The 16736-nt window shown below is 40.4% G+C and overlaps 1 protein-coding gene across 5 annotated transcripts in view; it reads right to left on the bottom strand.

Moving 5' to 3' along the window:
• msh3 (mutS homolog 3 (E. coli)) overlaps positions 1 to 16736 on the bottom strand; it is a 134028-nt gene that overhangs the window by 95183 nt on the left and 22109 nt on the right. For all 5 annotated transcript variants that reach the window (XM_036980257.1, XM_021606650.2, XM_021606651.2 and 2 more), the window contains 5 exons: positions 14160 to 14269; positions 13745 to 13859; positions 13552 to 13636; positions 10677 to 10786; positions 9344 to 9476 (listed from right to left, as the gene is read on the bottom strand). In XM_036980257.1, coding sequence (XP_036836152.1) covers positions 9344 to 9476; positions 10677 to 10786; positions 13552 to 13636; positions 13745 to 13859; positions 14160 to 14269 — 553 coding nt within the window. The remainder of the gene's footprint in view (positions 1 to 9343; positions 9477 to 10676; positions 10787 to 13551; positions 13637 to 13744; positions 13860 to 14159; positions 14270 to 16736) is intronic.

Genomic DNA, 16736 nt, shown 5'->3' with positions numbered 1-16736 from the left:
AGAGGTGGTTAGACAGTGGGTTACCCGACATGGAAGATGAAGATGCACTCAATTCCTCCAAAAATGGGGCAATCACCCATCAGCTGATGCAATCCATACATGACGATTTGCGAAAAACAAGCTGTCAGACATTCCCTTGGCAGTAAAAGCCTCTCGGTGGATGCTACAGTGTATCCAAGTGGCGTCGGGAGCAACTGCTTGCATGCGCGTTACCACTCCACTATGTCTCCCTGTCATGGCTTTGCACCATCCGTAAAGATACCAACACATCTTGACCACCAAAGTCCATTTGATGTCACAAAGCTGTCCAGTGCTTTAAAAATATCCTCTCATGTTGTCCTGGTTTCCAGTGGTTCAGATAAGAGGATGTCTTCCTTAATTGACACCCCATAAACGTAACAGGAGCTGTGCCAAGCCCACCACGTCTGTTGACTCATCCAGCTGTAACACATATAATTCACTGCCGTCTTTGTAAAGCAGTAATTGTTTCAAAACATCTCCTTCCATGTCTCTTTTGCATTGTGAAACAGTGTTGTTTGATGAAGTCATTGTCTGTATAGTTTTTTTGTCCTTTTCCCCCAGCATTGTCCCAGCCATATCCGCGGTAGCAGGAAGAATTAAGTCTTCCACAATAATATGGGGCTTGCCTGTCCTAGCCACTCGGTAGCTCACCATATAAGACACTTCTAGCTCCTTCTTATTTACTTTTTTTTGTGATAGGGGGCAGCATTTTCACTTTTGGTTGAATAGCGTGCCCAAACCGAACTGCCTCCTACTCAGTCCCAGATGCTAATATATGCATATTATTATTACTATTGGATAGAAACCACTCTGAAGTTTCTAAAACAGTTTGAATGATGTCTGTGAGTATAACAGAACTCATATGGCAGACAAAAACCTGAGAAGAAATCCAAACAGGAAGTGAGAAATCGATTTTCAAAACAGTGCCTATTCAAATCCCTGTTAGTTATGGATGTGCTTGCACTTCCTAGGGCTTCCACTAGATGCCAGTCTTTAAATACTGGTTTTAGGATTCTACTATAAGGGAGGGGCTCATAAGAACTCTTTTAGTGAGTGGTCTGGCAGAGAGTATGCTCTCGTTCCAATGCTTTTCTTCAGACAATGAAATTCTCCAGTTGGAACCTTATTGATGATTTAAGTTAAAAACATCCTAAAGATTGATTGCATACATCATTTGACTTGTTTCTACGACCTGTAATGGAACTTTTTGAGTTTTAGTCTGGAGGAAGTGCTCGCTCCTCATGAAGATGGATTACTGGGCTGAACACACTAACAACAAGTGGCTAAATGATGGGCTTTTATGGAACTTTCTGGAACAAATCAGTCATTGATTGCCGAACTGGGATTCCTGGGAGTGCCTTTTGATGAAGATCATCAAAGGTAAGTGAATATTTATAGTGTTTTTTCGAACTAATGTTGACTCCATAATGGCAGAGTTTTCTTTGGCTGAATTTGGTATTGAGTGCCGTTCTCAGATTATGCTTTTTCCGTAAAGTTTTTTTGAAATCTGACTCAGCGGTTGCATAGAGGAAAAGTCTATCTTTAATTCTGTGAATAACACTGCATCTTTTATCAATGTTTATTATGCGTATATCTGCCAAATGCACTGGATGTTTTGGAATCAAAACATTACTGCAAGTAACGCGCCAATGTAAACTGAGATTTTTGGATATAAATATGCACATTATCGAACAAAACATACATGTATTGTGTAACAGGATGTCCTATGAGTGTCATCTGATGAAGATCATCGAAGGTTAGTGATTAATTTGATCTCTTTCTGCTTTTTGTGACTCTTCTCTTTGGTTGGAAATGGCTGAATGCTTTCTGTGACTAGTTGCTGACGTATATGCTGACGTATCTATATTTCTGCTTTTTGTGACTCCTATCTTTGGCTGGGAAAATGGCTGTGTTTTTTTGACTCTGCTATGACCTAACATATGTTGTGCTTTCGCTGTAAATCATTTTTTAAATCGGACACCATGGGTAGATTAACAAGATGTTTATCTTTCATTTGCTGTATTGGACCTGTTAATGTGTTAAATATGTTTTTGAAATATGTAACTTTTTGAATTTCACACGCTGCCTTTTCAGCGGAATGTTGTCGTGGGGTTCCGCTAGCGGAATGCCTTTCCTAGACAGGTTAATGGTATCTGTTGCTTTTATACATGTCTTACTTCTCAAAAGTTGTCTATATTCTCGCTCAAAAAACTCCCGTGGTTTATTTTTCAAATTGTCATGTTTTGTTTCTACATGTCAGCGCAAGAGTGACGGTTTCCCGCAAGAGAGTAACGGTTAATGTGATCAGATGTTCATTATTTGACTAGGCTACCTGTATTTGACATTGTGTTGTTATTTCGCTGAACACTAGAAGGTTTAATTTTATTTTTGACAGTGAAACGAGGCTACTCAGGTGAGAAAAAAACCTTTAAAAAAGTATAGCCCCGTTGGGAAATACAGTGCCTTGCGAAAGTATTTGGCCCCCTTGAACTTTGCGACCTTTTGCCACATTTCAGGCTTCAAACATAAAGATATAAAACTGTATTTTTTTGTGAAGAATCAACAACAAGTGGGACACAATCATGAAGTGGAACGACATTTATTGGATATTTCAAACTTTTTAACAAATCAAAAACTGAAAAATTGGGCGTGCAAAATTATTCAGCCCCTTTACTTTCAGTGCAGCAAACTCTCTCCAGAAGTTCAGTGAGGATCTCTGAATGATCCAATGTTGACCTAAATGACTAATGATGATAAATACAATCCACCTGTGTGTAATCAAGTCTCCGTATAAATGCACCTGCACTGTGATAGTCTAAGAGGTCCGTCAAAAGCACAGAGAGCATCATGAAGAACAAGGAACACACCAGGCATGTCCGAGATACTGTTGTGAAGAATTTTAAAGCCGGATTTGGATACAAAAAGATTTCCCAAGCTTTAAACATCCCAAGGAGCACTGTGCAAGCGATAATATTGAAATGGAAGGAGTATCAGACCACTGCAAATCTACCAAGACCTGGCGTCCCTCTAAACTTTCAGGTCATACAAGGAGAAGACTGATCAGAGATGCAGCCAAGAGGCCCATGATCACTCTGGATGAACTGCAGAGATCTACAGCTGAGGTGGGAGACTCTGTCCATAGGACAACAATCAGTCGTATATTGCACAAATCTGGCCTTTATGGAAGAGTGGCAAGAAGAAAGCCATTTCTGCCACAAGCCACCTGGGAGACACACCAAACATGTGGAAGAAGGTGCTCTGGTCAGATGAAACCAAAATTGAACTTTTTGGCAACAATGCAAAACGTTATGTTTGGCGTAAAAGCAACACAGCTCATCACCCTGAACACACCATCCCCACTGTCAAACATGGTGGTGGCAGCATCATGGTTTGGGCCTGCTTTTCTTCAGCAGGGACAGGGAAGATGGTTAAAATTGATGGGAAGATGGATGGAGCCAAATACAGGACCATTCTGGAAGAAAACCTGATGGAGTCTGCAAAAGACCTGAGACTGGGACGGAGATTTGTCTTCCAACAAGACAATGATCCAAAACATAAAGCAAAATCTACAATGGAATGGTTCAAAAATAAACATATCCAGGTGTTAGAATGGCCAAGTCAAAGTCCAGACCTGAATCCAATTGAGAATCTGTGGAAAGAACTGAAAACTGCTGTTCACAAATGCTCTCCATCCAACCTCACTGAGCTCGAGCTGTTTTGCAAGGAGGAATGGGAAAAAATCTCTCGATGTGCAAAACTGATAGAGACATACCCCAAGCGACTTACAGCTGTAATCGCAGCAAAAGGTGGCGCTACAAAGTATTAACTTAAGGGGGCTGAATAATTTTGCACGCCCAATTTTTCAGTTTTTGATTTGTTAAAAAAGTTTGAAATATCCAATAAATGTCGTTCCACTTCATGATTGTGTCCCACATATTGTTGATTCTTCACAAAAAAATACAGTTTTATATCTTTATGTTTGAAGCCTGAAATGTGGCAAAAGGTCGCAAAGTTCAAGGGGGCCGAATACTTTCGCAAGGCACTGTATAAATGTACTGTTTGAAAATGTGAAGAATTGTTAGTTATCTTTAACAAATTTTTTTAAATTTGTGAATCACATTTTTATTTGGCGTACCCACGACGGCATTGCGTGTGCCCCAGTTAGGAAATACCTGGCCTACGGTTTTATGTAGTATATGGGCAACACATAACAAAACCACAGAGTCCGTTTGAGGTCGTCACATGTCACAACCAGGCACGTTGGATTTGAGAAAAGCAGACGTCCACTTTATGAGTGACACAATGCTTAACTGTCTAATGCAGTAGGGGAAGCAGACAGACAAGTAAAAGAGGCGTGGGGAATAACTCCAGAGGGGGGACATGATGTAACAGACACATTAGGGCCAAAATGGTAAGGTCCTTATCAAGTTCTGCTCATAATGAGGTCAGCAGTAAAAGTCCAGGGAAAATCACGATGGATACATGTGATATACATACATTGCAAGGTTGTCCATGTTGATGACAAAGCGGAGCCTGGAGAATAAAGAACGGATTCATTAGCAATTGGGGGCTAATCTCGGGTGAAGAAGCAACGTAAAATAATCAGAACCTGACAAGTTTATAGTTTCTTCTGAAACTCGTTAGTCTATTCTTTTTCTGAGAAATGAAGTCTATTGCATGCGAGAAATTGCCAAGAAACTGAAGATCTCATACAACCCTATGTTGTATGAGATCTTCACAGAACAGCAGCAAACTGGCTTTAACCAGAGGAGTGGGAGGCCCCGGTGTACAACTGAGCAAGAGGAAAAGTACATTAGGGTGTCTAGTTTGAGAAACAGACGCCTCACAAGTCCTCAACTGGCAGCGTCATTAAATAGTACCCGCAAAACACCAGTCTCAATGTCAACAGTGAAGAGGCGACTACGGGATCCTGGCCTTCTGGCAATTTTGAGCCAGTAATAGAACCCACAAATGCTATGCTCCAGATACTCAACTAGTCTCTAGAAGGCCAGTTTTGTTTTATTTAGGCCAGTTCTATTTAATGGACAAAAAAGTAGCTTTTCTTTTAAAAAACAATCTAAGTGACCCCAAACTTTTGAACGGTAGTGTATGGATATGTAGCAAAAAATCTGTAGAAAAAACAAAAAGATATGGGGGGGGGGAATAATTAGTTGTTGTTTTTAAATGTTTTGAAGAACAAAAAAAAACAAAAAAATTACCTCCAGCCTGCTCACCAATGGTCATTGTTGGGGAGAACATAATTAGGTTTGTTGTTCAACAGAGTATAGGTTTGTAAAGTCGGAAGTTTACATACACTTACGTTGGAGTCAATAAAACTTGTTTTTCAACCATCCCCAAATTTCTAGTTAACAAACTATAGTTTTGGCAAATCGGTTAGGACACCTACTTTGTGCATGACATATTGTTTACAGACAGATTATTTCACTTCACTGTACCACAATTCCAGTGGGTCAGAAGTTTACATACACTAAATTGACTGTGTCTTTAAACAGCTTGGAAAATTCCAGAAAATTATGTCATGGCTTTACAAACTTCTGATAGGCTAATTGACATAATTTGAGTCAATTGGAGGTGTACCTGTGGATGTATTTCAAGGCCTACCTTCAAACTCAGTGCCTCCTTGCTTGACATCATGGGGAAATCAAAAGAAATCAGCCAAGACCTCAGAAAAACAAATGTAGTTCTCCACAAGTCTGGTTCATCCTTGGGAGCAATTTCCAAACGCCTGAAGGTACCACGTTCATCTGTACAAACAATAGTAGGCAAGTATAAACACCATGGGACCACGCTGCCGTCATACCGCTCAGGAAGGAGACACGTTCTGTTTCCTAGAGATGCACGTATTTTGTTGTGAAAAGTGTAAATCAATCCCAGAACCACAGCGAAGGACCTTGTGAAGATGCTGGAGGAAACAGGTACAAAAGTATCTATATACACAGTAGAAGGTGTCCTATATTGACATGAAAGGCCGCTGAGTAAGGAAGAAGCCACTGCTCCAAAACCGCCATAAAAAAACAGACTACAGTTTGCAAATGCACATGGGGACAAAGATCTATTTTTTTTGAGAAATGTCCTCTGGTCTGAACAAACAAAAATAGAACTGTTTGGCCTGTTTGTTTTCCTCCAAATCGTTATGTTTGGAGGAAAAGGGGGGAGGCTTGTAAGCCGAAGAACACCATCCCAACCGTGAAGCACGGGTGGCAGCATCATGTTGTGGGAGTGCTTTGCTGCAGAAGGGACTGGTGCACTTCACAAAATAGATGACATCATGAGGGTGGAAAATGATGTGGATATATTGAAGCAACATCTCAAGACATCAGTTAGAAAGTTAAAGCTTGGTCGCAAATGGGTCTTCCAAATGGACAATGATCCCAAGCATACTTACAAAGTTGTGGCAAAATGGCTTATGGACAACAGAGTCAAGTTATTGGAGTGGCCATCACAAAGCCCTGAGGAAATCCCATAGAAAATTTGTGGGCAGAACTGAAAAAGCGCGTGTGAGCAAGAAGGCCTACAAACCTGACTCCGTTACACCAGCTCTGTCAGAAGGAATGGGCCAAAATTCACCCAACTTATTGTGGGAAGCTTGTGGAAGGCTACCCGAAACGTTTTAACCTTGTTAAACAATTTAAAGGCAATGTTACCAAATACTAATTGAGTGTTTGTAAACTTCTGACCCAATGGGAATGTGATGAAAGAAATAAAAGCTGAAATAAATCACTCTATTATTATTCTGACATTTCACATTCTTAAAATAAAGTGGTGATCCAAACTGACCTAAAAACAGGGAATTTTTACTAGGATTAAATGTCAGGAATTGTGAAAAACTGAGTTTAAATGTATTTGGCTAAGGTGTATGTAAACTTCCAACTTCAACTGTATTTCAGATTTCACCTTTTCATTCCATGTGCTACTGATGAACTCTGCCTCAACTCTGGCTACATCTACAGATGGACAAGATGCTTTTGGTCCTTTGATTTGCAGACCATAATTGGGTAGGTTTTATCTGACCTGTTAAAACTTCAGCATAGGTAACATCTGACACACAAACGGGTACTATGATTTGGCTGGGGATTGAATTCCCAAACTTCCAATATCAGAGCGGCCACTCTAACCACAAGGCCACTGAGTTGGTCACACACTAACCTGTGTTCAATCACAGAGACGTTAAAAGCCAATCTACTTCTTCAATAAAACTCAACAAAGAGCAGCGCCATCTAAATCTATAACCACCATTATCTGTCCACATGACATACTGTGCCTTTAGAAAGTATTCACACCCCTTGACTTTTTCCACATTCTGTTGTGTTACAAAGTGGGATTAAAATGGATTTAATTGTCATTTTTTTGTCAACGATCTACAAGAAATACTCTGTCAAAATGGAAGAACAATTATAATATTTGTAAAACATTGATGAAAAATAAGACACCAATGATATCTTGATTAGATAAGTATTAAATCCCCTGAGTCTATACATGTTAGAATCACCTTTGGCAGCAATTACAGCTGTGGCTCTTTCTGGGTAAGTCTCTTAGTGCTTTTCACACCTGCATTGTGCAACATTTGTCCATTATTAATTTCAAAATTCTTCAGTATTACTTTAGTGCCTTGTTGCAAACAGGATGCATGTTTTGGAATATTTATTTTCTGTATGGGCTTCCTTCTTGTTACTCTGTCAATTAGGTTAGTAGTGTGGAAAAACTACAATGTTATTGATCCTTCCTCAGTTCCCTCTTATTACAGCCATTCAACTCTGTAACTGTTTTAAGTCACCATTGGCCTCGTTGTGAAATCCTTTGAACAGTTTCCTTCCTCTTTGGCAAATAAGTTAGGAATTACAGTATCTTTTGTAGTGACCGGGTGTATTGATACACCATCCAAAGTCAAATTAATAACTTAAACATGCTCAAAGGGATATTCTATGTCTGCTTTCTGTATTTTTACCCATTTACCAATAGGTGCCCTTCTTTTTCAAAGCATTGGAAAACCGCTCTGGTCTTTGTGTGTTTGAAATTCATTGCTTGACTGATAATTGTGTGTGTGGGGTACAGACAATGAGGTAGTCATTCAAAAATCATGTTAAACACTACTATTGCACACATGGAACTTATGTGAGTTGTTAAGCACATTTTTATTCCTGAACGTATTTAGGTTGAATACTTGACTCATTTTTTACTAATTGTATTATTCAGCTTTGACATTATGGGGTATTGTGTGTAGTAGGCTAGTCACACAAAAAATATAAATGTAATACATTATAAATTCAGGTTGTAACAACAAAATGTGGGAAAAGTCAAGGGGCGGAAATACTTTCTGAAGGCAGGCACTATGTTATAAAAATATACTATTGTTAATAATTATAGATTCTACAGTTTTATTGATTCAGTGACCTGTATGTCAGTGGTCTATTACTGTTATTGGAGGGATGTGGCGTTACAGATAATATTGAATTCATATTGGCATTAAAAAAGGTCAGAGGGTTAATGAGTGTCACAGCTTTAATGGTTCTCTGGCTTTGGGAGGTGTGACGTGGTTTTTATGGTTGAGAGCACACGAAGGCTTGCTACCATAACCATTCCATTTCCTCTCTCCATTAAATAGAGAAGCAGACCATCACACAACTCATCCAAATATGACAATTAATATGTATGTGTGTGTGTAGGGAGGGTGGGTGGAATAGATTAGAAAAAACTTCTAACCAATCACTGTGAGGATGAAACTTTCAGCAGATTTTGAGGTAAGAGTGCAATCTGAGAAAATTATACTGTGGACAAGAGCAAGGTTCAGCATCAAATAAGCACATGCACACACTGATGAAAGCTCTTTGTCCTGACATTTGAGTGAAGCTTGTGGAAGAAAGGAGACAATGTCATACTGGGAGGGTGGGAGATATGACAGTGAGGCTTTAAGAAAGAGGAGAAGCGAGAGGATTTGCTTTGCTCACAATCTGTCCGGATGTGATAAGCCCTTTTTAGTATGGAGGTCTATGAGAAAATATCGAATTACGTGAGACTTGTTTGATCGAATATAAGTTTCGTAATGTTTAGGCTTATACAAAGGTACTGATATAAGTGGATGCACGTGGCATTCCGACAACATTGAAATAAACAACTTACTTGTGCCTGTTGTTCCCCCGTGTATCTTCCCTATCATTGGCTAGAATGGTTCTACCTGATCTCGCCAGCCTTCAATCATCGATGACATGCATTTCCATTGCTAGGGTGGTCACTCGTTTAATCTTTGAGTGAGGCCACTGCTTCTAGACCGTGTGTGCGTGTGTGTGTGCATGCGCAAGCGTACCTTCTTGTGGTAGATGCTGCACACTCCTCTCTCCAGGTCTGGCAGTCGGAAGAGCAGGGCTCTAACGGAGGGTAGGGTGACGGAATCAGACTCCAGGATCTCACATACAGCACCTTGTCTCTCACATATAGACCTGTGGGGTGAACAAGTGCCTCCAGGGTTGACATTTTGTATACAGAAGCACAAGTGCTATTTTCAGTTTCCTCCCCAGCAACACAATGTGCATTAGGCATTCGAGTGTGACTGCAGAGTGCAGAGAGACATGTGCATGTGTGTGTAATCTGGGTTTTATTCATGTAAGCGTGAAGCAGGGTTCTCTCATAAGCTATCTGATGGTAGAATCGAAGATTTATAATCCTAACAGCAGATCTGAGCGAGTAAGAGAGATTACAGTCTCAGCCCAACCCCAAATCCATCTCTATCCCTCAGACACTCAGTGCAGATCTGAAAGGATTGCATAGGTCCGTGTGTGTACTTGCTCCAGGGTAAAGTTTCCCCTAGGTACATATTCCTAGGTTCAGCTTCCCCTCCCCGCCCCTAAATCCTTAACCATTAACGGGAGAAATGCAAAACTGACACAAGATCAGGGTCTCGTGGCAACTTCACCGTAATCTGTTGCTGAAGCCCAAACCAGTCCCTTTCCTTTCCCCTCGCCCCCCCATTTGCGAATTCACTCACGCCTCCACCATATGCACAAGTGATGTAAATCTGAGGGATTTAAAATGATCATGGGTTTAGGGGCCACTTCAACTGAGCCAGCAATGCTGCCAGCTCAAGAGCAAAGTGCTATCCCAACATGCACTGCGATATGTTTGGTGTTAACAATTTCATACAAAATAATGGAGAGTTGAGCCTAATTATATGCAAAATATATTTGTTTGTGTCTGATTTCTAGGCTTGACACATGTAACAAATGAAATACCTCACAAATTAAACGTTTAACTGTTACGGAGGTTTATATCTTGTAAAATGACAGGGGAAATTTGTTCATTTTAATTTAATTCTCATTTTATTATTTAACGTGGAACATAAATTGCATCATTCAAGTCCCAAGTGTGTCCTGAAATTGATGGGTTAATTTGATCCCACAGGAGGTTGGTGGCACCTTAATTGGGGAGGACAGGCTCATGGTATGGCTGGTTTCTATTCTAGAAACACATGGTTTCTATGTTTGATGCCACTCTGTTCCAGCCATTATTATGGGCCGTTGTTTGATCCACTCATCACTCTTGAAGTCACCCTCAGAGTTTCGTCAGCAACAGATGACCACGGAGGGCCCTCCAAGCGAGTTAGTAGAGGCAAAGGACTGGTTTGGGATTCAGTGTGTACTTACTGTGCATCTTTGAGGGGCTGGCTTACCCACTTCCTCATCAGTCTTCTACCAAATAAGGTGTGGGTGTGGTCTAACACCCACAACAAACTGCCCTTCGTACCTCCATCTGTCTGTAACACACGCACACAAACCTTTCTGTGAAAAAGAGTACTGCACTTGGCCTAGTAATATCGTACCGTTCCAATGCTCCACAATAACAATTGCCCAAACTTAATTTAGGCCACAAAATAGCACCAAACAGGACATTATATAAGATAAAGTTGTAAGTTGTATACAAGTAAACTGCAGGAAAAGTACAGTGGTTCATCATGTAAAAGTTGCAGCGTACTGCAGCACAAGCTTGCATGGTGCCGCAGAATTCTATGGCATGTTATTTAAGTGTCAGCCATTGTAACCATTAAAGCTAGTTAGTGCTAGTTTGACCACCAGAGGGCATATTTGAGAAGCATTTGATAGCCTTCAATAGTGTCTGTACAAGAGCATTTAAAACCTTTTTTGTAAGAACATAGTGTATGGGACTAATTTTAAGAAATGTTGCTTAATTCATTTGATTAATATTATGGTGTTTCTATTCCAAGAAAAATGAAAAACCCTCTTGGGTTTCCGTTAGGATGGAACAGAAAATATGGAGCTGTACAACGTGACGGTCGGGAGTAGGCTACAGTACTAAGAGCATAACATGTCCACACCCTAATTGTATAATTCTAGTCTAACCAATACACAAACAGAGATTCAGTGAAAATAAAACTCTCATTGATTTACCAAGACCAGACCCCATGCTTGTCTCAGAGCAGCGCAAAACTGTGCTAAAATAGTGACCACCGCTGGTAGGCTTATTGCATCAAATGCTATTGCTTCTAATTTCAATATGCTTTTTAAATAAGACATACACCACTTTTAACAGCACATTACTCAACACTAGTGAGACTCATGTCGCCTACAGTAGGCCTACAGTATATCGAAAATATTTTGATATTCAGATTACAAATCGCTCACTTTTATTTTTTTTACGAAATAACCTACAAATTATTGTTATATATTATCAAGTTGATGGCACAGTCATATAGCCCGGCACCTACATAAAGCTGAGTGACTCACTCATTCAGGCTTTGGATCAAAATAAACAAGTAGCAACATTCTTTCTGATAGTCTTTAAAAAATAAATGTTTTGGTTATCCTGACCCCATCCTAGACCCCATGTACAAGATTATAATAGCCTTCCCGGTTGGCGCAGCGGTCTAAGACATTGCATCACAGTGTAAAATGCATTGCTACAGATGCAGGTTCGTGACAAACAGTAATTACATATGGGTCTCCCAGTGGCGGCCAGCACGGGTATCGAACCTACATCTGAAGCAATGCATTTTGCACTGCGATACAGTGTCTTCAACTGCTGCGCCAAATACTTATTTCCCACCATAATTTGCAAATAAATTCATTAAAAATCCTACAATGTGATTTTCTGGATTTTTTTTTCTCATTTTGTCTGTCATAGTTGAAGTGTACCTATGATGAAAATTACATTATGCCCTCTCTCATCTTTTTAAGTGGGAGAATGTGCACAATTGGTGGCTGACTAAATACTTTTTTGCCCCACTGTATTTGAAAACCTGTTTTGAAAATGCCACCAGCTGTTCATCACTACTGTAAATAAAAACACAGCATCTTGTTTACATTCTTTATTGTAACCGCAATGTCACAAATAATTTGTATCTACCGTTCCAATTACTTTTAGAGTTTGGGATTTACAAATGTGTGCTTTTCATGTCATTTTTCGCTAAATCCAGTTCTGATTTAAGTGGAACTTTTGACTGACGCCTTTAGCGAGAGGTCTAATGCTTTAATATTTAATCATATCTGCCTTCCGATTTCATATCTAAGGGGAATTTTGCACGCCATTATATGTTACATTGTTTTAGTTTTAACGTGCAGACTGGCACAAATGACAACAGGACGTTTCCCTAGTCAGCGCCATTATTAGTGCAATGTCCCTTAAAGTGTTGTTCTGTGCTACCCAGTGGGGCGGGTTAGGGGTCCACCCCCCCCGTCCGTCCGTCCGTCCTCATGGGCTAGGTCCGTCTTCTGTGCACGGCTTTGCGGCCCCTCCTGTGCCCCTTGCACTCGTGTCTTGAACCTCTCGCGCCCACCGCTACTTCAGTGGATACAGCTAGAGAACTGCAAGGCAATCCCATTGTGCTCCACTCGGGTGCCATGACCAATATATATTGTCCTGCTAATAACAGGGTTAATAATATATGTGTGTGAATATCCAAGGGGCTTTTATATTATTCTAAATTAATAATAATAATCATTTTGTTTAAAAAAATAACAATATTTTGGAGATGATTTCGTTTTCAAATAACGTAAAAACCTACAGTCATCTCATGGGTCTCCCAGTCAAGACCGGCACTAGTATTGAACCAGTATCTGTAGCAACACAGCTTGCACTTCGATGCAGTGTCTTAGACCTTTGCGCCACTCAGGCGCTGTACAACGTGACTGGTCGGGAGTTGGCTACAGTACTACAGTAAGAGCAAAATAATCCTAAACATTTCCACACCCTAACTGTAGTCTAAATTACTCTTAGAATAAAAACCTTAGTGTAACAACAGTTTTATTAAGTAATAATTAAGTTGTGCACAAGTCGTGCACAATTATATATCTATAATTATTTAAGTTTATGTCACCCACTCATTGTCAGTTAGAGACACAGTAGGACCCAAAAGCATAATCAGTGCTCTAACTCCCCCTTGCGCTGGTCTGGAGCAATGAAGTGGTGACGCCGGGTACCGTACGAAACCACAGATTACCTCTAAGTCCCGCAGCATAATCACAAAACTTTTAGTGGAGCAACCACTCATTCACTAACACGTACCTGGTTGGTGAGTATCTCCAGGTTTCTGAGAGTGGGAGCACTGAGGACCATACCGTCTGACTCACAGGAGAGGTGCCTGAACGAACTTAAAGTCACACACACACAGAGATTTACCACATACAATATTACAAGAGTCACAGGGAGTCAGTCTGTGGCAACCACAAGGGTGGTGTGTGTGTATGTGTGTGAGTACCTGTGGTGCAGTAGTACTCTCTGCAGGTTAAACTCTGTGAGGTAGTGGATGAGAGGACCCAGACAGCAGACCACAGGACTTTCCAAAGAGGCTATACTGGAGAGAGGTCTGGAACCTGGGGATGGTCACACGAATACAGCAATGAGTCACAAACTCGTGCCTCATTTTGTTAGAGAATACTTGTTTCGTTGATCATCCGCCAGCGTCCCCAAAATACACACACACACACACGCTGTCCCCAACAGAAAATATTTTTCACTTAAAGGACAGATGGAAGCACGGACCTGTAATTCATGACATGAAGCCTCTCTCTCTCTCTCTCTACCCTGTCTCTCTCTCTCTCTAACCCCTCTCTCTCTACCTACTCACTCTCTCTACCCTGTCTCTCTCTCTACCCTGTCTCTCTCAGACTCACCTGAGTCCTGTGTGTGACAGTAGAACTCAGTGACAGTGTTCATTGCAGAGGCAAAGTCAAACTGGGCACTTTCCCTCTTCTCTATACGTACACCATCACCAGCCTGCACACTGCAGAAAGAGAGAGGCAAATAGAGAGGGAGTGGAGAGAGGGAGAAGGCAGGGAGAGAAGAGTGACAGAAGGAGGAAATAGGAGGTAGAGGGAGGTTATTACACCAGCTCCTATAAGAATCAACCTGTTAGTCTGAACAGCTCAGGCACAAAAATCTAAGCTCAAGTAAAATGTTTTAGAAAAATATCTAAAAATATACAGTACCAGTCAAAAGTTCAGACACACCTACTCATGCCAGAGTTTTTATTTATTTGTACTATTTTCTACATTGTAGAATAATAGTGAAGACATCAAAACTATGACATTTAAAAAATATATATATATATATATTTTCAAGTCAGTTAAGAACAAATTCTTATTTTCAATGACGGCCTAGGAACAGTGGGTTAACTGCCTGTTCAGGGGCAGAACGACAGATTTGTACCTTGTCAGCTCGGGGGTTTGAACTTGCAACCTTCCGGTTACTAGTCCAACGCTCTAGGCTAGCCTAGTTACCACTAGGCTACCCTGCCGGCCCATTTAGAAATAACACATATGGAATATTGTAGTAACCAAAAAAGTGTTAAACAAATCAAAATATATTTTGTATTTGAGATTCTTCAAATAGCCACCCTTTGCCTTGACGACAGCTTTGCACACTCTTAATGCATTCCAGGTGACTACCTCATGAAGCTGTTTTAGAGAATGCTAATAGGTGTAGCCTTGTTAAAAGTACATTTGTGGAATTTCTTTCCTTCTTAATGCAATTGAGCCAATCAGTTATGTTGTGACAAGGTAGGGGTGGTATACAGAAGATAGCCCTATTTGGTAAAACACCAAGTCCATATAATGGCTAGAAGCTCAAATAAGCAAAGAGAAACGATAGTACATCATTACTTTAAGACAAGGTCAGTCAATGTGGAACATTTCAAGAACTTTGAAAGTTTCTTCAAGTGCAGTCACAAAAACCATCAAGCGCTATGATTAAACTAGCTCTCATGCGAACCGCCACAGGAAAGGAAGACCCAGAGTTACCTCTGCTGCAGAGGAGACCACTACAAAAGGAAACCAATAAGAAGAGGAGACTTGCTTGGGCCATGAAACATGAGCAATAGACATTAGACCGTTGGAAATCTGTCCTTTGGTCTGATGAAGCCAAATGAGATTTTTTCTTCCAACAGTCGTGTCTTTGTGAGACACAGAGTAGGTGAGCGGATGATCTCTGTATGTGTAGTTCCCACCGTGAAGCATGAAGGTGGTGGTGTGATGGTGTGGGGATGCTATGCTGATGACACTGTCAGTGATTTATTTAGAATTCAAGGCACACTTAACCAGCATGGACACCACAGCATTCTGCAGCAATACGCCATCCCATCTGGTTTGTGCTTAGTGGGACTATCGTTTGTTTTTCAACAGGACAATGATCCAACACACCTTCAGGCTGTGTAAGGGCTATTTGACCAAGAACGAGAGTGATGACGTGCTGCATCAGATGACCTGGCCTCCACAATCGCCCGACCTCAACCCAATTGAGATGGTTTGGGATGAGTTGGACCGCAGAGTGAAGGAAAAGCAGCCAACAAGTGCTCAGCATACACTACCATTCAAAAGTTTGGGGTCTCTTAGAAATGGCTTCTTTTTTTTATCACATTTTTTGTCCATTAAAATAACATCAATTTGTTCAGAAATTAAGTGTAGACATTGTTCATGTTGTAAATTACTATTGTAGCTGAAAACGGCAGATTCTTTCTGGAATATCTACATAACATAGGCGTACAGAGGCCCATTACCAGCAACCATCACTCCTGTGTTCCAATGGCACGTTGTGTTAGCTAATCCAAGTTTATAATTTTAAAAGGCCAATTGATCATTGGAAAACCCTTTTGCAATTATGTTAGCACAGCTGAAAACTTGTTCTGATTAAAGAAGCAATAAAACTGGCCTTCTTTAGACTAGTGGAGTATCTGGAGCATCAGCATTTGTGGGTTCGATTACAGGCCAGTAACAAAGACCTTTCTTCTGAAATTCGTCAGTCTATTCTTGTTCTCAGAAATGAAGGCTATTCCATGAGTGAAAATGCCAAGAAAAAAACAATGACATTTCTAAGTGACCCCAAACTTTTGAACGGTAGTCTATGTGGGAACTCCTTCAAGACTATTGGAAATGCATTCCAGGTGAAGCTGTGTGAGAGAATGCCAAGAGTGTGCAAAGCTGTCATCAAGGCAAAGGGTGGCTACTATGAATAATCTAAAATATAAAATATATTTGGACTTGTTTAACACTTTTTTGGTTACTACATGATTCCATATGTGTTATTTCATAGTTTTTACGCTTGCATTATAGGTAATTCCACGGTAACGGAATTGCGCCAAAAATAACAGATTTCAAAGTTTAACAAACCATACAACTCTATGCACAAGGACTATATTTAACAACATACACTGAACATGTACAAAAATCACATTTACTGGAAGAACTGTGCAGATG

Source organism: Oncorhynchus mykiss, chromosome 6 (assembly GCF_013265735.2).
Source record: "Oncorhynchus mykiss isolate Arlee chromosome 6, USDA_OmykA_1.1, whole genome shotgun sequence".
Classification (NCBI taxonomy): domain Eukaryota; kingdom Metazoa; phylum Chordata; class Actinopteri; order Salmoniformes; family Salmonidae; genus Oncorhynchus; species Oncorhynchus mykiss.
This window is presented reverse-complemented; position numbering and strand designations above follow the sequence as displayed.